Genomic DNA, 27,511 nt, shown 5'->3' with positions numbered 1-27,511 from the left:
GGCACTGTCGCAATTTGCTACCTCACCTCCGTCATCCCCTGGCCCAGTGGTTACTGGCTGGGGGGGACTGGGTCACTCCTGGCACTAGTTTGCACCATTAGGAAATCTCTCTTTTAAATGTGGACACAAACCAAGCCAGGTCTTTTTCAAATGTTGGAAACTTTCTGACTGCGCTGTAAGAAGGTATCTCAAGCTGAAGAGCTTTCTGTGCATTTCAGCGTGTTCTCCAAAGGGAGATGGGGGCTGCACGGAAAACAGACAAATTGTCTCTGCCGTAAAAACATTCCAGTTTCTGCCGAGAGAGGACAGGACGGATGATCTACTTCTCTCTGTGCTTAAGTTTCTCCCTTAACACTTGAGATAGCTCTGTTCTGCAACTCATACATGATACAGTTGGGAAATGAGCTGTACCCCACCAACAGTCTCCAGGTAGGTTTTGGGATTAAACAGATATTTTAATCCATTTTTAGAGTTGTAGAGAAACTCACTACGATGATGGTGTCATTTTAAGCTCCTCTGTACCAATGTGAATTAACCGTCCTGTTACAAGCGGTAAGTCGCACAGGAAGAATAATCAAGGACTCTTATTACCTAGGTGGAAGACACAAAACCTCTAGTTACTGCTGAAAGCAAAGACACGTTCGCACATTGATTTGAGGAAAGTACCTGAGAGAGTGAGAGCTGCCTCGGCTCTCTCCCTCTGACCTGCTCTATTGTACATGTGAGGAAAATGACCAAGCTCTCAACCTTCCTTCTGTCTGCAGCGTGTGCTCCACAAATGCAACAAGACGCATCTACAGTGATTTTCATTGTGTTGTGTATTTCTAACTACAGAAATTATTCTCCCTGGGTGTGTAAGCAAATGAGTGTGTCGTCAGACGCTGCCGGTGTGGTGCTCTGCTCAATGTTGGTAACAGTCGGCTGCCTGCGTGTTCCCTCTGTGTGCTGGCCCGGCTCTGCGCAGGTCGCTGACGCTGCAAACCCCAGGAGAACCCCCAATGACCACAGACTCTAGTAAGGTACGGAGGCAGGTCGGCCAGGTGTATTATCGAAGAGAAACAGTCTCCAGCTCACTGTTTGCTTTGCGAGACTCCAGCTTTCCCAGTGCACGGCAGCCTTGGGTTCCTTCCCTGCCTTTCACCCATTTCAACCCTTTCCTGTTAAAACAGCAATGAGCAGCTTGGTTTACAGTTTGTTGAGCCTGCTGCTTATCAGTCTCACCTAAAAAGGGTTCCCAGGTTGCAAAGTGGAGCAGGGTCAGGTTAGGGGGAAATGCCAGAGTAAAGCAGCCCCGCAGGTATCAGGGGATAGCCCTGCTAGTCTGTAGCCACAAAAACAAGGAGGGATCTGGTGCCAGTGGACTCCTTGTTGTAGCCCTGCACTGCAGGATGCAGCTTCAGAGAGAAGCTGTGGGTGGCGAGCGGAGGGAGTCACAGCAGAGGAGGGCAGAGTCGTGTTGCCCAGTTCAGTGTAGGGGAATCACTGAAGTATTTTCTGAGTTTCTGGGGCGTGTGAATTCCTCCATTTCCGGAGCTGCTTCTGCATCACCTGAAAGTACAGGCCAAAAACAAGCCATGAAACACTAGACCAGGGCTGCCCAGGAGGTAGGGTGGGGGGGGGGGGCAACTGGAGCAATTTGCCCCAGGCGCCACAGGGGCCCCCCAAGAGAACGGGTGAGGCTCCCGGCCCGGCCCTACCCCGCCTCTGCCCCTTTCCTGGAGCCTCAGCGTATCCAGGAGAGTCGCTGAACAGCTGCAGCCTGGCTCCGTTGGGGCCTGAGCTCCGCCCCGCTCAGAGCCGCATGGTGAGGGGGTGGGGCTGGGAGCTCACACCCCGCTGGAGCTCATAGCCCTGCCCCCTGACCACACGGCTCTGAGCGGGGCGGAGCTCAGGCCCCGCTGAAGCCAGGCTGCAGCTGTTCAGCGACTCTCCTGGATACGCTGAGGCTCCGGGTGAGGGGGGAGGCAGGGATAAGAGGCCGAGGCTGGGGCCAGGGGCAGGGAGTCCCAGGGACAGGGAGGGGGCAGAGGTGGGGGGCGGTCAGGGAACGGGGTTTGGATTGTGGGCGTTCTGGGGGGGGGTCTGTCAGGACTCAGCAGGGGGGTGGATAGGGGTCAGGGCAGTCCGAGGACAGGGAGCAGGGGTGGGGTCCCAGGGTGGTGATGGGGGGGGTCTCTGGGGAACAGTGAGGGGACAAGGAGCAGGATGGGTCGGGGATTCTGAGGGGGGGGGCGGGCAGTCGGGGGGGCAGGAAGTGGGTGGGGGTCGGATAGGGGGCAGGGCCAGGCTGTTTGGGAGGCACAGCCTTCCCTACCCTAAAGCTCATTCAGCAGTTTGAGGCTTGCAGAAGAGCCAAGCTGTGAGCTTTTCCATTAGGGCTCCCATCCCTTTCACTTCTCAAATGCCAAATTATCGTCTACATGTAATTTCAGTGCCATAGGGAGATTCATGTCAGGGGAGGGTAGTAGCTTCATTTCAAATTAGCCACTGGGGGAAGGATCACCTGAGAAGAGCAATATCCTTCCCAACCCTACCAAGGGAGACCCCCCCCCATTCCCTGAGGCTCCAGAGGCTTTTGTCTTGGTGACCCCTTTCACACAGCAAACCTCTGAGTGCAACCCCCTCCTAAAATATATTAAAAAGTGTTTTTAATTTATAACACTATTATAAATGCTGGAGGCAAAGCAGGGTTTGAGGTGGAGGCTGACAGCTCACGACCCCCGGTAATAACCTCGTGACCCCTTGAGGGGTCCAGACCCCCAGTTTGAGACCCCCTGGGTTAATTTAATTTTAGCACCCTGTGTCTATTCACATGCATGTGCTATTTTGAGCTTTTCAGTTTGGACAACATAGGCTCATCCCAGATTCTGGAACAAGCTCAAATGCTCACTTTGTGGAGTATGTACATAGTCTATACTAAAAACAAACCCACAGTAACCGTCTCCAGTTTGTGAGGGATCACATGGAGCCAGTGTCTAGGAAATAGCTAAATGCATGGAGGTTAAGTCCATTAATGGCTATTAGCCAGGCTGGGTAAGAATGGTGTCCCTAGCCTGTTTGTCAGAGGATGGAGATGGATGGTAGGGGAGAGATCCCTTGATCATTACCTGATAGGTTCACTCCCTCTGGGGCACCTGGCACCGGCCACTGTCAGTAGACAGGATACTGGGCTAGATGGACCTTTGGTCTGACCCAGTATGGCTGTTCTTATGTTCTAAGCTAAATGAACCCAAAGTTATGGAGACAGATATGAATCAAGGAAGCCAGCAGAGTATCAGAAACCTGAAAAAATCCCTGACTGGTTGGGCTCAGATGTTTGGTCACAAGCTGAGGTGGTTCAAAAAAGTTTTGGATTTTTTTAAGCAGAATTTTTTATTGTTTCTTTAAACAAACACAGCAAGCAGCAAATATTTGGCCACACACTTCTGAAACCCCAAACCATGTGCAGGTTTTGGCAGACTAATTTCAGCTTTTCAATTAAAAAAAAAACCACAACAGATTTTGAAGGAAAGCAGACATTGTCCGTGATTTTTTTCTGCTTTTTAAAACCCTCTATTTTTGATCCAAAAAAAAGTTGATGGAAAATATTTGTCCAACCCTTTTGGGTGCCTTTTAGCACTAGCTGATGCTGAGAACCAGTGATACCTTGTAAAGAAGTTTTCTCAAAACTGGGTTTGTGCCGAGATGCGGAAGGTTTATTTTTCCCAGGGCCACCTGTGGGGGGGAGCAAGTGGGGCAATTTGCCCAGGCCCCGCAGGGGCCCCCATGAGAATATAGTATTGCAAATTTTTTTATGGAAGGGACCCCCAAAATTGCTTTGCCCCAGCCCCCCTGAATCCTCTGGGCGGCCCTGCACTAGATGGTAGAATCGGAGCTGAAGGAAGTGCTGAGCGTGCAGCTTTGCGCACACATCGGCCACAGGAGCCCCCAGGAAGAGCCCGACATCCAGGGTGCGGGTGTAACGTGGGGAGGGGAGGGAAGGAAACGGGGGAACAAGCACATTCACTGAGGCCCATCAGGCACTAGCCAGCGCGGCCTAGGGAGCGACAGCTCCTCAGAGCAGCAGCCAGCACGTTTCCAGCCTTCGCGAGGGCTGAACGCGTCAATAATCAGCGAAGCCTGAGGAACTTTGGGTAACTCCAGCAAACAATTTTTACTCCTCTCCCCCATCCAGATAGACCCCGATTCCTAATCCAGCCACACGTCTCTGCACAGGGCCGGCCAGAGGGGCTGGGGGAGGGTCAGTGGCCGGATTCTTTAAACTTTAAGTCGTCTCCTTAATCCCGTGTCCAGCTGCCTGGACCGTAGGTAGCAGCGTGGTGAGGAGAGCAGCCTCCGGGGAGCTGGGACGTGGCCCACGGTGCAAGCAGACGGGACAGGAAGTGGAGTGGGCTTTGCATCCACCCTCCATAGCCCCACCCAGCGCCGCTCTGCCAGCATGCTGGGAAAGTACCTGCCCCAGGTGCAGACCTGCCACTGGATACTTCCCCTCGGAGCAACAGTCACACTCTGCCTCGTGGGCTGCTCCAGCTGCCCCTAGCTCGGGTCCCACGGCAAAGCCACCCCTGAGCCCCCTTAGCTCCTGCCAGCGCTGTGCTGGAATCGCAGGCTCAGAGGCAGAGGATTTGATGGGTAAGATAAGGCAGCTGCCTTGGATATTGGCTTGTCTAGCTCTGGAATACACCTGGCTCTTCAGCTAGAGAGCTCCAAGCACTTTACAAGGGAGTGTCATTCCCACTTTACAGATGGGGAAACTGAGGCACGGAGCAGGGACGTGACCTGCCCGAGGTCACCCAGCAGGCCAGTGGCAGAGTCAGGAATAGAATCTGGGTCTCACGAGTCCCAGGCCAGTGCTCTTTCCACTAGGCCACAGTGCGGCACTGCCTTTATTGGGCTTTGTGTTAGTAACACACGGTCCAGCTGTCCTAGGGGCAACTGTTAAAATTTGTTTGTCTCGGGAGGAAATAGGTTAAAACCTTATTTTGCAAATAGTTTTGTGTTGCCACCTAGGGGATATAATGGTTGACAGGATCTTTGTTTCTCTTTACTCATTTGTCATTGTAATGAAAATTGATTTTTAAAAAGCCTTGTAACATACACTATTGCACATACCTGCTTTAGACTTCGTAGTCTTCTTTTTACAGCAACAGTATCCTACAGAACCCCCTACAAGAATCACTACTATGCTCAATGGGACACAAATGCTTAGAATGCGGAGCCGGTTTTCACGTCCTCCTGGAACGTTTGCACCTGCAAAACAGTAAAACGATTACGTAAGCTGGCACTGCCTCCCTCCCTGTGGCAATTAGCTGTTACTACAGCTTGCACCATACAGCCAGGCATTCTGCTAGAAGGGCCGTGGGCTGAAAACCCGCAGGTGGGCAATCCGGAGTGACTGCACGGGAAAGACGGGGTACATGGTGGTAGCACTGGGCAGGAAATGCAGCAATGCTAGAGAAGAAGGGACACCAGACTTCCAGCTGGGGAGCAATAAGAGCAGCCGGTTGAGACACAGCCAGGGTCTGGCTCATCTCAGGGTGGCCAGTAGCAGATGGACTCATGGCAGAGCAATTACGTGACCCAGAGCAAAGTTCCTAATGGGGTGGGGAAGAAGTTTGGTTAGCGTGGGCAGCTGCAGCAGGATGAGCCGGAGAACCCCCACGTGGGCTGGGACAACGCTATTGGCAGAGTTGGAGCACGGAAGTTACAGGATCCAAAACCCGCCCCCCCCCCATGTCCTTTAATAAACCGGAGTCCTGAGGTTACAGATTCCAGAATCTGGTTTCCTGAATGCACCAGGAAAGCCTGCTGGTGGGAATGGAGGGTCACAAACAGGGAGAGAACAGGACACCTGGAACTTGGGATTGGTGCTTTTTGTTTATCCATAAATTGAAAGAGAAAAATTCCCTAAATTCTACATTAATCAAACCCTGAAAACCTTTGACTGAGCTTCCTGTCTCACCAGAAGGAGTTCAAATGCGTCATTGCAACTCTGGCCTGTTTAGTACATTATCCGAAATACGGCTTGAAAAAGCACATTTTGGCCACTGTGTGTGTCTGGCCTGGTGCCCATGGCCAAGCAGAAAGCTATGCTAGGAGACGCTCTATCACCTTCTGCCCACCTACAGAACCAACCACAATCCCAGACACTGCACTCCTCAGAGCACAGGGACTGCGGAGTCTGCCAGTAGGGAAAACCCACAGGAGGCAGAGACAGACTCTGCAAACTCATCCTGGGATCTGAGAGTCAAGCTGGGCTCTTCCCGCCTCAAACATCACCAGAAATAGAGATCCGATACTGTGCCCTTAGTGACACGGGAACGTTTCCACTGAGGACTAATGGGATTACAGGGGATCAAAAGAGGGAATTGTTTGGCCTGCAGTGTCGTTATTACTGGTGATGTAGTGAGAGAAGGAAGAACCCAACTCAATCTACAGTTCCTTGCTCCCATCATAGCACTGACTGTTAAAGCTCCATTTCTACTTCTAAAAACAGATCACAGTAGATACAGAGCAATAAGAGAAAAAACTGATCCCCAGGATGCTTCTCTTAATGTCACTTCTCACAGCAGGCTCCTGCTTCAAAATTATTCTAAAGGGCTGATGGGTTTCTCAGTGAAAGGACAAACGTCACGTCACAGTTGATAAGGGAACGTCACTGACCTACCTTGGGTCTCTTTCTGCATCAGCAGGACAGTCTGTAAAGTTTGGGGGCTGTTCTCATATAAACTAGCATGACAGGTGTAGTTCCCGAAGTCAGCGGGGGTTACATTCTTCAGTAGCAGAGACGCGTTGCCCTCGGACAATCCCTGAGAAGCGAACTCCGTTCTCCCCTTATATCGTCCAGACTGATACACCGGGTGGTTCTTGCCATTGTAGTAGCTGTTCACGACTTCACTCCCTGACCGCTGCCAGTTCACTGTAGGGTCTGGAAGACGGTCGGCGTCTCTACGTTCAACAATGCAGGGCAGGAGCACGTCTTCACCTTCATCCGCTTCAATTCTGACAGGGTCACCGGCTGAGAGAGGAGGAGAACATGGCATCACTCAAAGGCAGCTGAAACCATTTCTATTGTCCTTGCCAAGCGATACAGCCTCTAGGGCCGCGGCTGCTGGGATCACATGCTCATTCTAAGGCGAATCCAAGAACAAAACCTTCAGGGGCAGCTAAGTTGCCTCAGGACACAACCCGTCCACCCGGAGCGTTAAAAGCACAGGAGGACGTAGCTAAGGAGACAGGCTCCCGCCTTCCTTTCCATCCTCCTCTTGTCCACAATGCTGTCGGTAACACGCCAATGCTCAGCTCCCATCTTTGGCAGATCTCCAACAGCAATAGGCCCCCCACTGTCATCACACCAGAGGGAAACCCCAGAGGCTCGGCTGGGAGCAGATCCATCGTCACACATTCGTGCATTATGGACCAGCCCATAACACCCAGCACTGCTGAGGCTGACAGCGAGGTTTTGTGTCAGCGAGTAAGAGACCTGCACCTGCCGGGGGGAACTTCCCTGCAGAAACTGCTCCTGACGGGCGTGGGAGGCTGTGCCATCTCAGTCAGTTATTTGTGTCCAGACCCACTGCACTCCCCCTGCCTCTGGGACCCCACGTCTGCCAGGATGAAGCCCCCCTCCCAACCTTTAAACATGCCCCGGTGGGACAGCCGCAAGCGTGACAGCTCCCAGGCTGGCTGACGACAGGGACTGAACCAACGACCTCAGAGCAAAAAGCATTGGAGAGTCTTTAGTAGAAGCTGTCAAGAGCCAGGCTCCCCAGCAGAAGCTGTCACAGACTCTCCACCTGTGGGGCGTGACCAGCTAGGGGATGTGTCACACAACCCTGCCTCCCCCCAGTTCGGTTATACAAGCAAAACATGTAACAAATGCCTGCTGTGTGCAGCGTGCTGATCCCACCAGGATGCACAGCTCATCATAGTTCAGTCCATCACCTCCTGTAAAGAGGCCTTTGCACCATGTGAACCACATGCAACCATCCCATTCCCTCCCGACCCACCGACGGGTTTGAGTCCCTGACCGTCAGAGCCCTGTGCTGGGACCTCACTACTTGAGTGACAAGACCCTGGAGTAATTGCTAGCCCCTCTGCAGGCCTGACACCAGCGGAGGCCATGCCAGACAACCCCAACGGGCTACACAACTATTTACTAGCAATTGGTACAACGCTGGTGCTCAGGAATCCTGGAGTCTCTCCCTGGCTCCGGGAGAGGTTTGAGTGACTAAACCAGCCTTGGTTCTCCACTCCAAAAACCAGTGGGGTGCATGGATCAGATCAGGGTTTGTCCTGCCAGAGACCTGGGTCGGGGTCAGCTGTGAGCTGCTATGAACTCACTCCCAGCTGACTGTTTGTAAATGTTGGTGTGGTGGGGCCATGCAGCAGCTGCCTGCAGAGCTGGGGCTCGTGGCACTGGGCAGTACGTGCATGGGACTAGGAGCAGCAGCTAGACAGGGGATCTGAACTCTGGTACCTGCTTTCTCAACTCAGGGAAGTTTCCCAGAAGCTACAGGTGTCTCGCCTAGCAGAGCAGCTTCCTTCGGGATTCAAACAAAGGGGTTTCTTATTCCTATGTGTCTCTAACCCGCTGTTACATAAAACAGTATTAATAAGGGATAAAACTCCTGCACCATGGAGGCTGGTTCAAGGGTATGGAAGAGACGTCCTGTAATGGGACTATGGGGGGAGTGACAGGGTGTCCACCCCACACAAGGCCTACAGGGGCAAAGGTGGTAGGTGGGCCCATTAACTGCCCAGGCTGCACCCGGAGGAGCAGCCAGGGAGCAGGGCTTGATTCAATGAGGCTCAGCTGGTCAGGAACAGGCAGGGTCCGTAGAAAGCCCAGGAGCGGAGAGCAGAAGGGGGCTGCAGGCAGAAGTCTAGTCACTCCCTGGGAGAAGGGAGGTGTTTTGGGGGCTACAGCGGGTAGTCCACGGTTACTCCCTGGGAGGGGGCAGTTGGGAATGTGGCTTGGTGAGCCCAGAGAAGGGTGGGGGGGGAGCCAGAGAGGCAGGCAAGGCTCATGGGGAAAGCAGCAGGGTGTGAGGTAATCAAACGTTAGCTGCTGATGAGAAGGCCTCTGAGCCGGGATCTGGAGTAGAAGGGGGCCGGGTCCCGCTAGCAGACACTGACAAAGTGGCACCCGCAGGGCAAGGAGCAGGAAGACTGGCAGAGCTTGTTTGTCAAGAGAGACTCTGATACCCTGGAAGATTGGGGGGGGGGGGGGGCGGCAACATGTATGGTGACATGCCCAGAGGACTAAGTTATGGAGAGGAGGCTGCAGTTCCTGGAGCGAGAGGGGTCCACAAGGCAAGAGGACGACAGAAGAGACACCGCCAGGGGAGGCTGCAATGCCTGGCTGGAGCTAATCCCCAGGATGGCCAGCAGGAGGCACCACTAGCCGTGAGTGAACCCCTGTGATGGAGTCAACCCATAAGGCTGGTTCTTTTACTGTTCTCTGGAGCATCTGCTACTACGCTAAATGGACGACTGGTCTGATGTGAGATGGCAATTCCAGTGTGCAAAGAGAGAAAGGGAAGAACTTGTAAAGTCCTAGAACAGCATGGCAGGCTGTAGATCCTTGATGATGCGCTGGAGAGGGTTTAGTTGGGGGCTGAAGGTGACGGCTAGAAAGTAAGTAACAGAACGTCACTAGCCATCACCTTCAGCCCCCAACTAAAACCTCTCCAGTGCCTCATTAAGGATCTACAGCCTATCCTGAAAGCTGATTCCTCACTTTCACAGACCTTGGGAGACAGACCAGTCCTCGCTTACAGACAGACGGCCCCCAAACCTGAAGCAAATAGTCACAAGCAACTACACACCACACCACACAACACAACAAAAACACTAACCCAGGAACCTATCCCTGCAACAAACCCCGTTGCCAACTCTGTCCACATCTCTATTCAAGTGACACCATCATAGGATCTAATCACATCAGCCACACCATCAGGGACTTGTTCACCTGCACATCTCCCAACGTGATATATGCCATCGCGTGCCAGCAATGCCCCTCTGCCATGAACATTGGCCAAACCGGACAGTCTCTACGCAAAAGAATAAATGGACACAAATCAGAAGTCAAGAATTATAATATTAAAAAACCAGTAGGAGAACACTTCAACCTCCCTGGACACTCAATAACAGACTTAAAAGTGGCAATTCTTCAACAACAAAACTTCAAAAACAGGCTCCAATGAGAAACTGCAGAACTGGACATCATTTGCAAACTGGACACCGTCAAATTAGGCCTGAAAAAAGACTGGGAGTGGTTGGGTCACTACAAAAACTAAAAACTAATTTCCCCCTACTGTTACTCACACCTTTTTGTCAACTGTTGGAAATGGGCCATCCTGATTACCACTACAAAAGTGATTTTTCCTCCTGTTGAGAATAGCCCACTTTAATTGAATTGTTTCAATTAACCCCCTACTTGGTAAGGCAACTCCCATCTTTTCATGAACTGTATATTTTTAAAATATATATTATATGTCTTCCTACTGTATTTTCCACTCCATGCATCTGATGAAGTGGGTTTTAGCCCATGAAAGCTTATGCCCCTCCCCCATTCTGTACGAGTCAATTTTCACTCTTTAGCCTATAGTGAGTGTGTGTGAACAGCCCCCCGAAACAACTCTCACAGGCTGGGCTTTGACCCCGCAGCCCAAGCACTTGCCGGGTACAGAGGGGCAGGAAGCAGGGCTGGGTGCAGTTACGTATCTACAGAAAGTTGAGCAAGAGCACAGAGCCGGCTCCAGGAGCAGCTGCCCTCCTGTGTGGCGTCCCACCCTAGCAGCAACGAGACCTATTAGCACAGAGCCCTCCGCCCCCCCGCCCCAATGACCCAGGGGTTGCAAGTCAGGGACACTGCAGACGAGAGCGTTTGAAAAGCTACAGAGACGTTCAGGGAAAGCATTTGCCTTTTTCCCCCCATTTGGCAACACGGGAGCAAGAGAGCAGATAGTTCAGCTTACCTCGCAGCAGGACAACGCCACACACAAGTAACAGCCACTTCTTCATCTGGGCTGCCATTTTCCTTGTTGGTTTTCAGAGCCTCTTGCAACCTGTTTGTGTAAAAAAAAAAAAAAAAAAAAAAAAAAAAAAGATCCTCACTTAGATCTGCAGGGATGTTGCACAGAAAAGTCCAGACCATCCTTATTAACCCCGGCAAGCTGAGCCGCTTGGGAACAGAGGCCAGCTCAGCCGCCTGCATCACTGTACAGGATAATTGATCAGTAATATTGTGGTCGGGCCTCAGGGCCTCATCGCAGACCAGGGCCCCACTGTGCTGCACTGGGCACACCCAGGAGAAGACGTGCCCGGTGGGGCCAGGGACCGGCTACACTGCAGCTGCAGGGAGCCTCCCAGCCCGGGCAGACAGACTCACAGCACTGAGGCTCAACCCAGCACGGTGAAAATAGCAGTGTGGGCCTTGCAGCTCCAGAGCATTTGCATTAACACCAATGCAAAGGGAGTAAAAAACTCTGCTCTTCTAATTTGAACTTTCTCCTTTGCAAGTGACTTCACAAAATGCAGGACCCAGAGAAACTGGCCCAGCATCCGCAGCCACAGAGGACATAATAGTTCTCTCCATTGTGTAAAGAGGAGCCCAGCAAAGGCCCGAATTTGTACAGCCATGACTGACGTGAATAAGTCGTCCTCACCTATTTCAATCATCCCTAGGAAGCTGCTGCCACCCTGCAGCCCTAGAATCGATTCGATGACAGACAAGAGACTCATTTTGATGGGGGCAAAAAGGGGGCAGGGTGTAACCATGTCTGAGCTGACACAGGCTTCAGTGCGACTCTTCAGGGTAAGAAGGTGCCTATACACATTCCTCTAGTGCAGGGGTCGGCAGCCTTTCAGAAGTGCTGTGCCCAGTCTTCATTTATTCACTCTGATTTAAGGTTTGCCAGTCATACATTTGAATGTTTTTTGAAGGTCTCTTTCTATAAGTCTATAATATAGAACTAAACTATTGTTGTATGGAAAGTAAATAAGGTTTTAAAAATGTTTAAGAAACTTCATTTAAAATTAAATTAAAATGCAGAGCCCCCCGGACCGGTGGCCAGGACCTGGGCAGTGTGAGAGCCACTGAAAATCAGCTTACATGCCGCCTTTGGCACGTGTGCCATAGGTTGCCTACCCCTGCTCTAGTGCCTCACTCCTGCTCCTGGGAGGGGGAAATGTGCTAGCTACAGAGCAGTGACTCATTCATGCAGAAGCAGGACCCCACTGAGGGTCTAGGAAACCCTGTTCTGCACAGGCCAGGCCTATGCTGCAAAATTCCACCATGTCTGAGCCCAACTGCCAACAGCTGTGTCCAATGACAACGCCGAGCTCTGGTTAGTCGTCGGTGTTAGACCAGGAGGATCACATCCAGCATCACTAGGCTGAACTCGTATGGCGTGATGCAATACTGAATACAGTTGTCCTGGGCTATGCCATCTCCTCCTGCACATGTGCCCCACCCAGGATGTGCACGTCTCACAGATATGAATGCACTGGCATGCAACCCCGTCTGTCCCCAGCCCCCTAATCTCCCCACATTTGTATGCTCCCCACCCCTGCAATGTCCAGGCATCCACCTCTCACAATGTAAGATGGGGCATCATTTTAAAAGCCGAGCAGGAGAATCCTTAGATACCACAGTGATGGCTGCAATCAAAAACTTTGAATGGGACAGATGGACTGAAGTCCCCCAGGGCAGACTCACCCCTCCAGCCTCTGGGAAAAGGGATTTTGCTGCCTGTTTATACAGACGTGTGAACAAAGTTATAAACAAAAATGACAATAAAAATGAGGGAGGGAAAAATAAAATCAAGAAAAAATCTTCTCTCTTTGTTGGGGGGGGGGGGGGAGAATGCAAGGAAAAGAACCAGGAGGAAATGCAAAAAGAGAGAAAAAAGGAGAGTGAAACACTGAGAAAAAGGGCAGAGAGCGAGAAAAGAACCCAAGGGAGAAAAGGTGACGAAGGGAGGGAGAAGAGAGGGGAAGAGAGCTGGGCTCAGAGGGGTTAGACCCGGTTCAGAAACGCCTGGGTCCCCCACACTTACATCTGCACTTCCTTGGGCTCTGCAGTGCGGGGCAGGCTGCGGCCGGCTGCTGGAGGTGAGGAGCGACACAGAACAAAGGTGCTGGAACGATGGGTGCTGCTGCTGGAAGTGGTACTAAACCCAAAGACATGGGTCCCGCCTTCCGCACCCCCACTATAAACCTGTTCCAGCACCACTGTAGGGCCCCTCCCCCCACACCCCCCATAGCTGAGTCCATGTACAAGTGAAGTCATCAATCCTTGTTCCTTTCCCTTTGGATGCTCTATGTCAGCTGGTGCTCAGTCCCTGAGGGTGGCGCTGTTTTCTCCAGGGGCTTTTTAATCAAAGCGGTTCCAAGCTGTGTGTGCAGTGTGCACACACCTGCATTTCAGTGTAAGAGCCGCTCACTTCAATTTAGCTTAAGCCAACTCCTAATGAAAATAAGCTAAACTGAAACAAGCCTGGTCTGAGGGGGTCCACACAGCCCTTTGCAAGGGCGTAGCCCTTCGCCTGGGGGAATGCGGGGGAACCCCAGCAACTTTCTAATGTAAACGAGAGTACTCAGCCGGGTCCTGCCCCTCCGCAGGTTCCACACGGAGGGGCAAGAAAATGGACTGGCACTTGCATCCCATTTGATCAGTCCGCCCCGTTGTTCTCACAAGCCGCCTCCTGGGCAATGCACGTTCCCCTCAGATCTCCTGGCACCAGTCCTCGTTTGCTTACAATCACTGCCACGCGGGACTCAATGCACACGCGTGTGTATAAAGCAGAGACCCGCACGCGCTGGTTCCACACCTGGGCCATGCAGACGCCGCTCACTGGGCACTGGCGCAGCCCCCGCTGGGCACAGAAATCAATTCGCCTCCTGCCCCCCAGCCCGGCCCTGATGGGGAACGAGACCCCGACCGGGGGCTGCCGCTGGCGACCGGGGTCTGAGACACTCGGCAGAAGTTCGGCGAGAGAGAAGCAGCCCGGCCGCTGCCGCGGGAGCCGGAAGCCCAGTTCCAGCCGCAGGGGCGGGGGCGGCTCCCCGAGAGGGGGATCGGGGGGGGGGGGAATGTGTCACCCCCCCCAGCTCGCAGCCTCCTGCCCCGGGCTGAGCGCGCACTAGGGGACGGGGCCGGGGGCCGGGCAGCGCCCTTACCCGGGATCCGGAGCGAGTCCGCAGCCCGCCGGCTCCTCCGGCCACAAACACCCGCGGGAGAGGAGCGTAGCCCTTGTTCGGGGAACCCGCTGCTCCAGGAGCCGCGCCGGACACAGCCCCCCACCCCCCGCGGCTGCGGATCTTCCCCGCCTGCGGCCGGGCAGTCGCCGGGAGTGCGGAGCAGCCGCCCGGGGCGGCACATCACGCAGCGAGGCGCTACAAATGCCTCTGCGAGCAGCTTTTCCAGCGCCTGCGCCCAGGGGCCTTTTAACCACCCCCTGGGCAGTGCTGAGCAGAGCCGAGCCCAGTGCAGCAACCCTGCACAGTGACTTAGCGCTTTGAAAACCACAGAGAGAGAGAGAGAAATGAATGCGTCTGCTACAGTGTCAGCGGGTAGCTGTGTTAGTCTGGATCTGTAAAAAGCAACAGTCTTGTGGCACCTTATAGACTAACACAGTGATCCCCAACCTTTTTGTGGCCAGTAGCACGTTCTTGTTTTCAGAAGAGTGTGGCGGGTGCCAACAATTTTTTCAAGGCTTATTTTGTATTTGTACGTTAAATAATATGAAAAACATCATATTTAATATCCATAATATATTAATCCACAAGATAAAAAGAGTAATTTTACATGTAAAAGGTATTAATTAAATTATTCGGCAATTTGCTCTTTTTTATCTACCTGTAAGAAAAATTAAGGCTTTTTACAAAATAAATATCATAAACAGTTTTCATCTTATTTATTTAAAAAAAGTAAAACATTGTTGAACTGCTGGTCGAAATATATTTATTAGTCGTACGTTAACATAGAACGAAGCCTGCAGCCCCAGAGTTCTCTGTCCCCGGCAGGCACGAGGCTGCGGTTTCTCTCCAGCTTAAGCTGCGGCCCTGCACCTGCCAGGGACCGAGAACACCGGTGCCCGCAGCCTGCAGCCCCAGAGTTCTCTGTCCCTGGCAGGTGCCTGTCCGTGGCCTCTCTCTCCTGCTGGGCACTAGGCGGGCGCACATAAATGCCCCGGTGGGCACCATGGCGCCCGATGGCACCACGTTGGGTACCACTGGACTAACCGATGTACTGGAGCATGAGCTTTCATGGGTGAATACCCCACTTTGTCGGATGCATGTCCTTAGCCTTAGCTAAGGCCATGTGGCTTTTAACTCTTGCAGTAGAGGCTCCTGCATTTAGTGCTAAAGGTCCTAGGTTTGATCCCAACTGCCAACAACCAGGATCTGTTGGTGTTACCCTGGGCTCGGAGAAACCAAGTTCCAAGAGGCCTTGGACTTCCCACCAACCTTCCTTCTGCTCTGGGGAATCTATGAGCCAAGCGGGGCTGCTGAGCTGCACAAGGGAGCAGCACAAGTGACCCTCCCCCCCCCTGCTTTAAAGCTGCAGTTCTCAACAAGGAGTCCAGGGCCATGAGCAGGTTTGGGTGGGGGCCCAAGCAGGGCCAGCATTAGACTTGCTAGGGTCCAGGGCAGAAAGCCAACGCCCCAGGCATGGTGCTGAAGCCCAGGGTCCTGAACCCTGTCACAGGGCTGAAGCCGAAGCCTGAGCAATGTAGCTTTGCAGGGACCCCAGGCAATTGCTCGGCTTGCTATCCCCTAACGCCAGCCCTGGCTTTTATATGCAGAAAAATATTGGTTGTGGCTCAGGTGGGATGTGGAGTTTTTATAGCATGTTGTGGGGGGGAGGTCTCGGAAAGAAGAAGGTTGAGCCCCCCTGCTTTAGCGGCAAGGCACACCAATTTCAAGACACTCCCTCCCAAAATCCAGGGGCCAGTTGGCCAAATGATCCCAAACTGGCCCCCCTTGCTATCCTTAGCTATGCAGGTTTTAGAGCATTTTGAAATATTGTCCCTTAAAAAAAAAAAAACAACCACAAGAGTTTTTTTACAAAGAATGTAGCCAGGGAGCAGCAATGCTGAACGGTGACAGCCATTCCCAGAAACCTGCTGAGGGCAGGACTCACTCGGTCCTTAGGCATCGCAACCCAGAAAGAGGGCAGCTGTAGTTAAAAGCCCACCCTGGTTAAGAGGGCAAACGAAGGCAGCAATATCCCCATACACACACCAATAGAAAAGGGGAGGAAGTAGATGGCAATATTTTTATTATCAATCTATAAGTAAATATAAGGCACAGCTGAGGACGTTTGTGGAGGACAGGGCAGATGTACAATCTGGATCACTTGGTAAGCTGGGCCCATTCAAAGAAAATGTGATTTAATACAGCCCAATACAAGAGCGTACACCTAGGAACAAGGAATGCAGCCAGACCTACAGAGAGAGGGACTGTATCCTGGAAAGCAGCGACTCTGAAAAGCTAGGGGCCCCACAGTGCACAAGTCACGCAACATGAGCTCACGGTGTGATGCTGTGAACTAATGTGAAACCAGGATGTATAAACCAGTGCAGAGGGAGTGGGAGCAGCAAAGGAGTTTCACTTCAGTATCTGACATTGGTGAGACCAATACAGTAATTCCTCACTTAATGTTGGGGTTAACATTTCGTTGTTACATTGCTGATCAGAGAACACGCTTGTTTAAAGTTGTGCAATGCTCCCTTATAATGTCATTTGGCAGCTGCCTGCTTCGTCCATTGCTTGCAGGAAGAGCAGCCCGTTGGAGCTAGCTGGTGGGGGCTTGGAAGCAGGGTGGACTGGCAGCCCCCCCATCAGCTCCCTGCTCCCCTAAATTCACTGTGCGGCAGCCGCCCAGCAGGCTATTAATTGCCGGGCAGTTCAGCTGTCCCTCCCCCCACTGCCATGTGCTGCTCCTGCCCTCTGCCTTGGAGCTGCTCCCCAAGACTCTCGCTTGCGGGGCAGGGAAGAGGGGTGCTAATGTCAGGATGTTCCCCTCCCCACTCCTGTACCCCATCTCTATAGAGCAGGGGGTGGGGGGGACACAACAGGGCTCAGGACGGAGGGAGCTGCTGTCTCCACTTGCTGATCTACTTAAAAAGGCAATGTACTTAGAGTGGGGTCAGCGTACTTAAAGGAGCAATGCGTGTCTCTCTCTCTCTCTCTCTCTCTCACATGGTGTGTGTGTGTCTCTCTCTGCCACGCTGTCTCCCCTCCCTCCATTCCTGCTGCCTTGTAGAGTGTGAGGCTACATTAACAACAATGTGTTAACTCTTGAGGGCTCATCCGAGTGCTAGTTCATCATTTAGCAGCAAGGCATTCCCTGGGAAATATCCCACCCTCTTCCACCCTCTGACTCCACCACACCACTTCAATCAAGCTTCACAATCATCATAGCTGTGTACAGCATTGTTTGTTTAAAACTTAAACTGTGTGTGTGTATATAGATAGCGAGAGAGTGTCTTATCTGGTAACAAACATTTCCCTGGAACCTAACCCCCCACCATTTACATTAATTCTTATGGGGAAATTGGATTTGTTTAACATTGTTTCGCTTAAAGTAGCATTTTCCAGGAACATAACTACAGTGTTAAGTGAGGAGTTACTGTACTGGAATACAGCCTCCAGTCTGAAAAAGGATGTTAGGTCCCACTCTCAGTTGGGTCCCGCCAGAACCAGTGGCGTAGTCAGAACTGTAATGATGCTGATTCTGGCGGGACCCAACTGAGAGTGCCAATTCAGGACAAATTGCTTAAAACAGGGCAGGTACAGCCCAAGGCTGGGGTTTTTCCACCTCTAAGGCAAACCAAACCAGCCAGACAAACAGGACTTTGGTCTCACCTCACTGGCTAACCACAAGTTACACAAGCAATTCCCCTAGACCAGGGATGGGCAAACTATGGCCCGCGGGCCGGATCCGGCCCTTCAGGGCTTTGGATCCGGCCCGCGGGATTACCCCTGGTGGTGCTGCGGGCCCGGCGCTGCTCTCAGAAGCAGCCCCCGGGCCGGGAGGCAAAGGGCTCCATGTGCGCACGCAGAGCCCTCTGCCCCCCCCCCCCCCCCAGGGGCCGCAGCACTTCCTGGAGTGGCGTGGGGACAGGGCAGGCATGCAGGGAGCCTGCCCTGGCCCTGGTGTGCGCCACTGCCACCCCGGAGCCACTTTAGGTAAGCGGCACCGGGCTGGAGCTCAAACCCCTCCTGCCCCCCGCCCCCCAACTTCCTGCCCTAAGCCCTCTGCCTGTACCTCGCACCCCTCCTGCACCCAGCTCCCTGCCCTGAGCCCCTTTCTGCACTCCTGTGCATTCCAACCACCTGCCCTGAGCTCCCTGCTGCACCCTGCACCCCTCCTGTACCCCAACCCCCTTCCCTGAGCCCCATCCTGCACTCCGCACCCCTCCTGTACCCCAACCCCCTTCCCTGAGCCCCCTCTTACACTCTGCACCCCTTCTCTGCCCCAATCCCTTGTCCTGAGCCCCTTCCTCCACATCCCGCACTCCACCCCCCGTGCCCCGGCCCTGCATACAATTTCCTCACCCAGATGTGGCCCTCGCCCCAAAAAGTTTGCCCACCCCTGCCCTAGACACTCCAGTTTCCCAGGATCGTCACCAGTGCCATTCATTATGGGGACAAATGGTTATGAAAACCAATACCCCAGTAAAAGAAAAAAGGTTCTCTCGATCCCAAAGGACCAAGCCCCAGACCCGGGTCAATATACACATCAGATCTTACCCACAAATCAGGCTAGGCAGAGCTAACACCAACCTGTCTGGGGTGTCACCCAGAAGAATAGCACAAGTTTGAAATACAGACAGTATAGAGCCAATACTTATATCTTTAAATACAAAAATGATACATGCATACAGATAGTATCATCATAACCAGCAAACTATAACTTTGTATAAAGGGGGTCAAATAAGGTGTCTAAGACAAGATTTGGTGCCACTACAGGGCCTTGGTTGCAACAACGTTCTATACGGTCCCAGTTCAAATCAATAACATCACACAATCCCAAAGGTTTGAACACATTACACCCCAGGTTAACGAATGTTTCAGATCTTACCCAAATACACGCTACTGCCAATTCTTATTAACTAAAATCTAAAAGGTTTATTTATAAAAAGAAAGGAAGGTGAGAGTTCACTGGGTCTTTCTAATGCAAAGTCAGTGGATTTATACGCCTTAGAAAGACTCTGGCAGTTAGGAACTGGAACAAGTCTCCCAAACAAACTGTTGCTTTCTCTATACAGTGATTCACCCTGAATTAACTCAATCAAATCACTTCCGCATCCATCAGTTGCAGCAAACTGCTTGCAAAAAAAACCCATTTTCCTCTTCAAGAATCTTTCTAAGCAGCAACCCATTTTTCACAGAAATTTTGCCCTTACCTTTTTCACCTAGGGCTTTCCCTAAAGGAACATTTTCCTGAGCAACAACAAACTCTTTCTGGGTTTTGCTTAAATCCAGAATCACTTCTGACCCATCAGGAGGATTTTCACAAAACCCCCTTTCAGGTAAACAGCTAGACTTCATAGTCACAAGATTAGAAGTATTCTCTTCCTTGTCACAAGTTTCCACACGGTCAGTGGGTATCCTAGTCAAATCACCTTCATGCTTTCTTTGTGCCCTGGCTGTGATATCACCCTGATCAGACAAGGTTGTCATATCTTTACCCAGCAACACAGAAGCAACAGGAAAAATAGAAGCACCAGAATCACTTGGTCTCTGGAAGCTATTTATGACATTAACTGGATGCAACCTAGTTACAATGTCATCATCCCTAGCAGACGCAAATTCAGGACCATTTCCTTCCTGGGCTTTAGTTGTATCCAGAATCAACTGATAAATTTTCAACCATCATAAGCTGACAGGCTTCTTCTGTCTAATCTACAAACAGAAAAAAGCTGGAGAAACATTCCCCTTTAACAGACAAAAACTTGGTATATCCTTTCCTTTGTCCCAGCGCACATGGCTATTCACAGACAATTGCTTGGAGCCTGGGGTACCTCCCTTCATGGGCAAGTCATTACCCCTAACAGTCACAGGACCATTTCCTTCACTGTCACAATTCTCCACCCTGGTAACAGGTAAGGTAGAGGGATACTCATGTTCCACTAATCTTGCCTTTGTAAGCGGGGGAATGGTCCCGCTATTGTGGGGAACTTTCCTGGCTTCTGCACTACCCCGGTGAAGTGGGCTAGCGAAAGGATCTGAGTCCTCGCTCCCACTTCCTTTACCCAGAGGCCTCCCTGCCCTTGAGGACTCCCCTTCCACTCTCCTGTCTGGCAGAGTCCTCGTAACCCCAACAAGGCTGGGCCCAGGATTCCTGGGGGGCTCGACCCCCAGCCTTGCTGTGCTCACCAGGGACAGGGGCTAGGGTGTCCCCACTCTCTTTGCACTCCGCACCTCTTTGACCCACTGATCACATCATACAATTTAAAGCAAATACAAGTTATTTAATTAACACTTAATTTTAAAAAAGAATAAGGAAAATGGGAAAGGTTACAGGAAAACACATTACGCTGCTCTGTGGCAGGGAACATCACAAACAGTGTCTCTGGAACGTCAGGGCAGTTCACCGTCTGTTCCTTGTAGGTCCCAGGCCTCCTTCTCAGGCCCTGGCTGTGCTGCAGGGACGCTGCGGGTTGGACACTTGCTCTGGCGGTGGCCACACACTCTCAGGCTCTGGGTGGCAGGACCCTTCTCCCCAGCGTCACCCCCGCCCTGTCAGGGTTATGATCCCCCTCCCAGTCTGACCTGCAGGGCCTCTTGGCTGAGGTGTCTCCCTGCGCTGGGCCCACTGCCCGGGGTCCCCCTCGCTCTCCCCAGCTGCTCACCGCACCCAGCTCCGGACTGCTCCAGCTCCAGCTCCAGCTCCACTCTGCCTCAGCACGGCTGCTGCTGCTCTGCCTCCAGCGCTGCCTCTCTGGCTCCTCTGGCTCCAGTTGCTACCGCTCTGCTCCCAGGGCAGGGCTGCTCTGCAGGCTGCTTCTGTGACTCTGCTCCCAGGGCAGGGCTGCTCTGCAGGCTGCTTCTGTGACTCAGCTCTCAACTGCTTCCTGGGCTGCTTGTCTGGCTCCTCTGGCTCTGGTTGCTGCAGCTCTGCTCCCAGGGCAGGGCTGCTCTTTCTGGGCTGTGCTCTGGCTTTTTGGGCTGCAGCTTTGCTCCCATCAGCTTAGCTTGGGCCCCTGCTCTCTCCTTAGCTCGGCCCCACTCCATCTGACTCAGACAAATCCAGCTCACACGGAGGACGGGACCCCCCTGGGCTCCTGACTCCTTGATTAGCCTGCCCGCCCTGTCAATCAGGCTGACCTGAAGCACTGGCCTCTCCACATTGTTCCTGGGGACTATCAGTCTCAGGCTCCTGATTTCCCATCAACCGCTCCCTTTTTAGTGCTGGGAGCTAGCAACCAAACACCCCCACTGAATGTTAGTAAGGGGGCAACAGTCCCCTTACATTTACAGTAAACTCCTAGAGGATTACAACATTCACACTCTGATCTGGTAAATAATCTTCCTCTTTCACAAGATCTGCTTTGACAAGAGTGAAGTTAGAAGCTGTAATTTGCCCTAAACAGTTTTCACCATTGACTTTTACATTCTTTGCACAAGTTATGGGGTTGCCTTCACCCAAACTCACAGTAAAAGCATTTACATAAAAGGTGGCAGCATTAGAAATAAATTTGGTTACACACAGTTAACTGCTTAAAGTCAAACAACAAACCAACATGGTTACAAACTGGATAGATTCTATCCCCATCTTTGCTGCTGAGAGGAGCTGGCTTTTCAAGATGATACAGTTCCTGTTGTTCCTTTATTCGCTTGAGTTGGAGCTTAAGTCTGTCCACTTTTGCCTGAGTTTCTAGTTCGAATATATGCCATTCTTTGTTCATGTTCAAACTGCTGCTGGTTTCTCACTCTAAGCTTTTTCGCTGGGTCTGCTTCCTTATCACTGGTAATTAACAGATTATTCAGTTCCTGCTCTGAGGCCTTTTTCTTAAAAGACAAACCTCTCTGTCAGCACAATTCTTCAAGGCTTTTTCTGCCAGGATCCTGATTATGGGTCACTCACTGTAACTGACTTTTAACCCTTAAACTCTCCAATATCAAAATTTAATGTTGACAAGCATGTGGTTCTGATCCAAAAACCCAATTAACCTGTGGTAATGTGCATCCAAGCATAACTATGCCACTGTGACCGGGGTCTTAGTGGGGCCAGCTATGGTCACTCAGTCAGGGTGAACTGCAAAGAACGGGACAGACAATCCCCATAAAGCTGGTGGATATTCCAATATTCCAAGCCAACATAAAACAGCTTCTTTATTTCCTCACTGGTTACTCAGAAGTCCAAACAACACAGTTCCCTTAAAGTGATCCAGCCTCAGGCCTCCATCCAGGTACCCACGTCAAATATGATGAAAATTTCTGTAAATCTTATTTCATCATATAAAGAAAACGGTTCTACCAATCCCAAACGATTGGACACATCACCTCCCAGGTTAACGAATGTTTCAGATCTTACCCAAATACACACTACAGCCAATTCTTTTTAACTAAAATCTAAAGGTTTATTTATAAAAAGAAAGAAAGGTGAGAGTTCAAACTGGTTAAATGGAATCAATTACATGCAGTAATGGCAAAGTTCTTGGCTCAGGCTTGTAGCAGCGATGGCATAAACTGCAGGTTCAAATCAAGTCTCTGGAACATCCCCCGCTGGGCTGGGTCAGTCAGTCCTTTGGGCAGAGCTTCAGCTTGTAGCACAGCCCCTCCAGAGGTAAGAAGCAGGATTGAGGACAAACTGGAGGAGCTGCAGCTGCCTTTTATATCCTCTTGCCATGCAGCCTGTGCTTCCTTTGTTTCAAACACAAGCTGCCCAGCACATGGCTTGGAAGCCGTAGAGTTCTCTCCATAGGCATGTCCCTGCCTGCCTTGCTGAGCCACAAGGTGTATCTGCCTTCTCTCAATGGGTCAATTGTATAGCCAGGGGCGGCTCTAGGCATTTTGCCGCCCCAAGCACGGCAGGCAGGCTGCCTTCCCGAAGCCGCAGGAGACAGTGGACCCTCCGCAGGCAAGCCGCCGAAGGCAGCCTGCCTGCCGCCCTCGCGGCACCGGCAGAGCGCCCCCCGCGGCATGCCGCCCCAAGCACGCGCTTGGCGTGCTGGGACCTGGAGCCGCCCCTGTGTATAGCTCAGGGGTAGGCAACCTATGGCACACGTGCCGAAGGCGGCACGTGAGCTGATTTTCAGTGGCACTCACACTGCCCGGGGGTCCTGGCCAGCAGTCTGGGGGGCTCTGCATTTTAATTTAATTTTAAATGAAGCTCCTTAAACATTTAAAAAACCTTATTTACTTTCCATACAACAATAGTTTTGTTATATATTATAGACTTATATAAAGAGACCTTCTAAAAACGTTCAAATGTATTACTGGCACGCGAAACCTTAAATTAGAGTGAATAAATGAAGACTCAGCACACCACTTCTGAAAGGTTGCCAACCCCTGGTATAGCTGATGGTCCTTAATGGGCCATCAAGCAGGCTTGTCAGGGCTGATGCCAAACTGTCTGGGGTGTCACCCAGAAGCAGGGCACAAGTTTGAAATACAGACATATCTATAACTCATAATACAAAGGTGATACAAACATATAAACAGGATTATCATATCTGGTAAATTATGACATCTTTGCAGATATCTTACTTGGCATATCTGGCTGATTACTTCATGGGCATTACCCCGGGAGCAAACATTTGAAATCCAGGTATAGAGCCAATACTCATAACTTTAAATACAAAAATGACACATGCATACAGACAGCATAATCACAACCAGCAAATCATAACCTTGCCATAGACACCTCACACAACAACCTTTGTACAATATTTGCTGCAAATCTATAACAGTAGTTGCAACAATGATCTACATGGTCCTATTTTAATCAGATAATGTCACCGCTACTTTCTTTGCTTTCCTGTCTTTACTGGGGTAGATGGCAATGGAGTCCCCGGCTTCCTGCTAAGCTAGGGAGGAAAAGAGGGTGGATAGTTTTCAATGGCTTAAGAAACGCACGCAGATGCTGGGGAGGAGGGATAAAGAAAAGGAGAGAGGGACCGATAGGGGACAGAGCCAGAGGCCCATGAAGCTGGACTCCAGTGTCTAAGCAGGGTAGTTTGTCGGTAGGACTCCAAAAGGGTCAGCGCTTCCCAGCTGGGTTTGGGAACTCACGTAACATTGGAGATTCAATCTGTTTTCCCTATAGCATTTCAGCTCAAACACGTTCTGCACACGCACAGCAAGGTACATACAATGGAATCCTGACTCGTGCCCATCTCTCCGCACAGAGCGGAGCAAGTCTCATGTGACCCGATGAGGTCGTCCCTACTATCTAATTCGTTATGCCGGGAGCACTGTGGTGGGTTTGCTTGTGAAGGGGCCCCTCCAGCATGGGTCTCGTGACAGGAGGAGGGATATGGGGAGGTGGCGAGTTGTAGATCAGACACCCCCCACTCCACCATCAGGGCATCTGAGCAATTTGATCATTTGTTCAAGCTGATGCTGCTGTAAATCCCCGTTCAGGCCTTTGCTGCCCGCTTAGATCCCAGAGTCCCCGCCGGCAGCGTCTCTTCTGTCTCACTGACGCAGCCCCCAGCTCATGCACCAGCAAAGTGAGGCCCAGAGACAGAGGCAATTGAACAGGGAGGGCGAGGCACGACTGGCTAGGTATAGTGAGGAGACGCCACCAGTTCCACTGGAGCATCTAGGGTGCGAATGAGCTGGTACCTCAGGTACCGCTAGGGGCACTGGAACAATTTGTATTGTGGGGTGCTGAGAGCCATTGAACCAAACGGTAAACCCAGTATGAGATGGAAACCACGTCAAGCCAGGGGGTGCGGCAGCCCCAGCACCCCTAATTCCAGCACCTCTGAGTACCTCTCCATAGAAAGAGAAGTAGCAAGCCAGAAGTGCTCCCTAATCCCCTTCATGGTACCCTTTGGTTTGCTTCCGACAGGATTTGGGGCACAAGGATATCAGGGAACCTGCTGCCACCCTTATGGAAGGGTCTGGCAGAATTTAACAGAGATGAAAGCTGCAAGACACCATAGAGAGTCTCTTAAAATGTATAGCGTTTAAGAGTGAATGCAACCCTTCCTGTAGGTTTTTGAGCCATCCTATAGAAAGAGATACTTCTCTACGAGGTTCTATAGGGTGATCCAAAAACCTATGGAAAAGCTACCATTTTCTAGTCATTTTTAATAGGGTTTTTCCAGAAGAACAGGCAGTCCCCACCCACCGAAACCTTGGGCTATTACATGCCTCTACGGGCAAGAAGGAACAGCAAGGTCTCAAAAAGCGTACGGAGAGTGCGTGGGATGGGAGAGAGCGCAGCAAAGGGGCCCCCGCCCCATTCTGCAGCTGCATTGGAAAGGTGCCCGATGCCCACTTCAGGCCATCTCCTAAGGCAAGCGGCACCAGCCAATGGTCTTGCTGGAACCTTATAAAAAGTTGCGACCTCTGCGGTGTCCCAGCGGCTCTCCCGTGGTCAGCTCACAGGGCCCAGGGCCGTAGTGCTTCGCCCTTCGCTAAGGCACATTGAGCACCACCCTGCTGGGGTGTTAAAATCCAAAATTAAAAGAACGCCCCAAACTCAAAGCAGAGTCACCTGCTGAGCCTTCAGCAAGACCCCACCTTGCTACTCAGGGCCTTGCGTCACGCAGCCTGGCCTTTAGCCCGGGGGGTCCCAAACATTTTTCCCTGAGACCCACCTGTGCTGCTGCAACAGGCACTGTGACCCACTGCTTTCTTGAGGAAAATTATTAATTTTAATGATTACGTACCTAGAAACTCTATGTACCTGCAGGAGGCCAGTACCCACAGAGTGCATCTTTACACTCCCCTCCCAACCCCGGCCCTGCCGTGCTGCGGCCTGAGGGCACCTGCCACCCCTCCTCCCCATGGATGCCCAGCACCCCTTCCCTTCCAGAGCCGGGGACAAAAGCCTTGACCCCACCCCCACATCGAGCCAAACCTCCATGCCCCCCCCACCACAAGGAAGGTGCCCCTGGCTCTGTCCCCCAGGGGCGCTGGTGGGAGGTGGCTGAGGTCCCTCAGTGTTGCCAATCACAGCGGCAGGCGCGGCACATTCCCCTCAGCCTGGGACTGCCACAGCGCCAGCTCAGCCCGCAGGGCCCGGTTCTCCTGCAGCAGGCAGGGGAGCGCCCCCCTCCTGCTGGGGAGAGACCGGGGGCGGGGGCCAGAGAAAGAAGACAGAACCTGATACCCCAGTCAGAACAGGGGTCCCGCCCCCGAGAACCACAGCCTGGCCCTGGGGCAGAGGGGGGGGGGTGGTTTCAGGTCCAAGGCCCAGATCTTCAAAAGTGTCTGAATGCACAACACCCACCCTGACCCGGGTGACTGACACAGCGACACTGCCTGAGTCTGCAGAGATCCTGGACCGATGGAGTAAGGCAACCTACACACCTTTGGGGATCCGGGCCTAAGAGACCGAGTCGTGAGAGAGACTATGGGCATCATGGGGCCATGCCCTCTGCAGCTGCACCCCCTTTCCAGTGCCCCACTGCTGTCGCCTCCTGTGCACGCCCCAGACGATAAATCAAGCAGGTTGTGGATGACGTCACATCAAGTAATGAGATAAAGTTAGCGGTAAGAATTTGTTTTCCTGTTTGAAGTAGTAAACGCTATTTAGTTCATTCAAAAAAACAAAACTAAGTTAAACCTTTTATTTTTACATATTACATTGGAGAACGATTTCATGTAGCACCTGGCGTCTGAACCATACAATAAGGCTACAAACAATACGGCTCCCAGACAACAGCACCAGCTAAGGCCGTGACACAACACACCGAGTTCCCTGAGGCCTCTAGTTCCTGGAGAGCTACAGAACCAAGACAGAAGTTACAGAACCAAGACACTCGTCTCTAGACAGTGAGCAGCTCTATATGGAAGTTTTACTGTGGTTGGAATGTGATTAGAGCTGGTCAATTAGTGCAAATCATTGTTCATAAACAATTAGCTGGTTTTCGAACCGCTGTAGGATTCATCCATGCTAGAGCCCCGGTGTTAATGACTGGGGATGAAACTCCCCTCCTCCACCCGTGTGCACAGAGACTGCCCCAGGCAGGGGCATCATTTCTGGTTTGTTTACGGGAGCAGCCCCAGTGCATTCGGTACTTCCCAGTTATTCAAAGGGATGGTCCCTGCCCTAACGTGATCACAAGCTCAGGGCGGACAGGGGGACAGAGATTATAGAAACTAAAACAACAAATAGGAAATTGTAACACCAGGTAACGGGATTCGCTGAAGACAGTGCAGCAGAGGAGGGTCTTTAGGGGTCTGTCCATACTGCACATTATGTCTGGGTCTGTGGGAGCTGGGCTTGTGGGCTCGGTGTCTCCAGGCCCACACTTGAGCACCCACCCGGCATCGTAAGTGGGCCTGCCCTCTCTCTCTACCTGTTTGT

General features: G+C 51.9%; 1 protein-coding gene across 1 annotated transcript; it reads right to left on the bottom strand.

The window, feature by feature from the left end:
* Positions 1–823: 823 nt before the first annotated feature.
* Positions 824–14,373, bottom strand: LOC123353746 (butyrophilin subfamily 3 member A2-like). The gene is made up of 5 exons (XM_044995147.1): positions 14,188–14,373; positions 10,983–11,072; positions 6,668–7,018; positions 5,113–5,250; positions 824–1,548 (listed from the first exon to the last, which is right to left on the bottom strand). Exons 2-5 carry the CDS (start codon positions 11,038–11,040, stop codon positions 1,466–1,468), a joined length of 630 nt encoding a protein of 209 aa, XP_044851082.1. The 5' UTR covers positions 11,041–11,072; positions 14,188–14,373; the 3' UTR covers positions 824–1,465.
* Positions 14,374–27,511: the final 13,138 nt, after the last annotated feature.

Source organism: Mauremys mutica, chromosome 1 (genome assembly GCF_020497125.1).
Source record: "Mauremys mutica isolate MM-2020 ecotype Southern chromosome 1, ASM2049712v1, whole genome shotgun sequence".
In the NCBI taxonomy this organism is placed as follows: Eukaryota; Metazoa; Chordata; order Testudines; family Geoemydidae; genus Mauremys; species Mauremys mutica.
This window is presented reverse-complemented; position numbering and strand designations above follow the sequence as displayed.

Excerpts from the sequence above, each read along its gene's own strand:
- LOC123353746 (XM_044995147.1), bottom strand. The coding sequence starts at position 11,040 with ATGGCAGCCCAGATGAAGAAGTGGCTGTTACTTGTGTGTGGCGTTGTC. Across the intron at positions 7,019-10,982 it reads TGGCGTTGTCCTGCTGCGAG|CCGGTGACCCTGTCAGAATT; the intron begins GTAAGCTGAACT and ends CTCCTCTCTCAG. Across the intron at positions 1,549-5,112 it reads GACTACGAAGTCTAAAGCAG|GTGATGCAGAAGCAGCTCCG; the intron begins GTATGTGCAATA and ends CTGTACTTTCAG.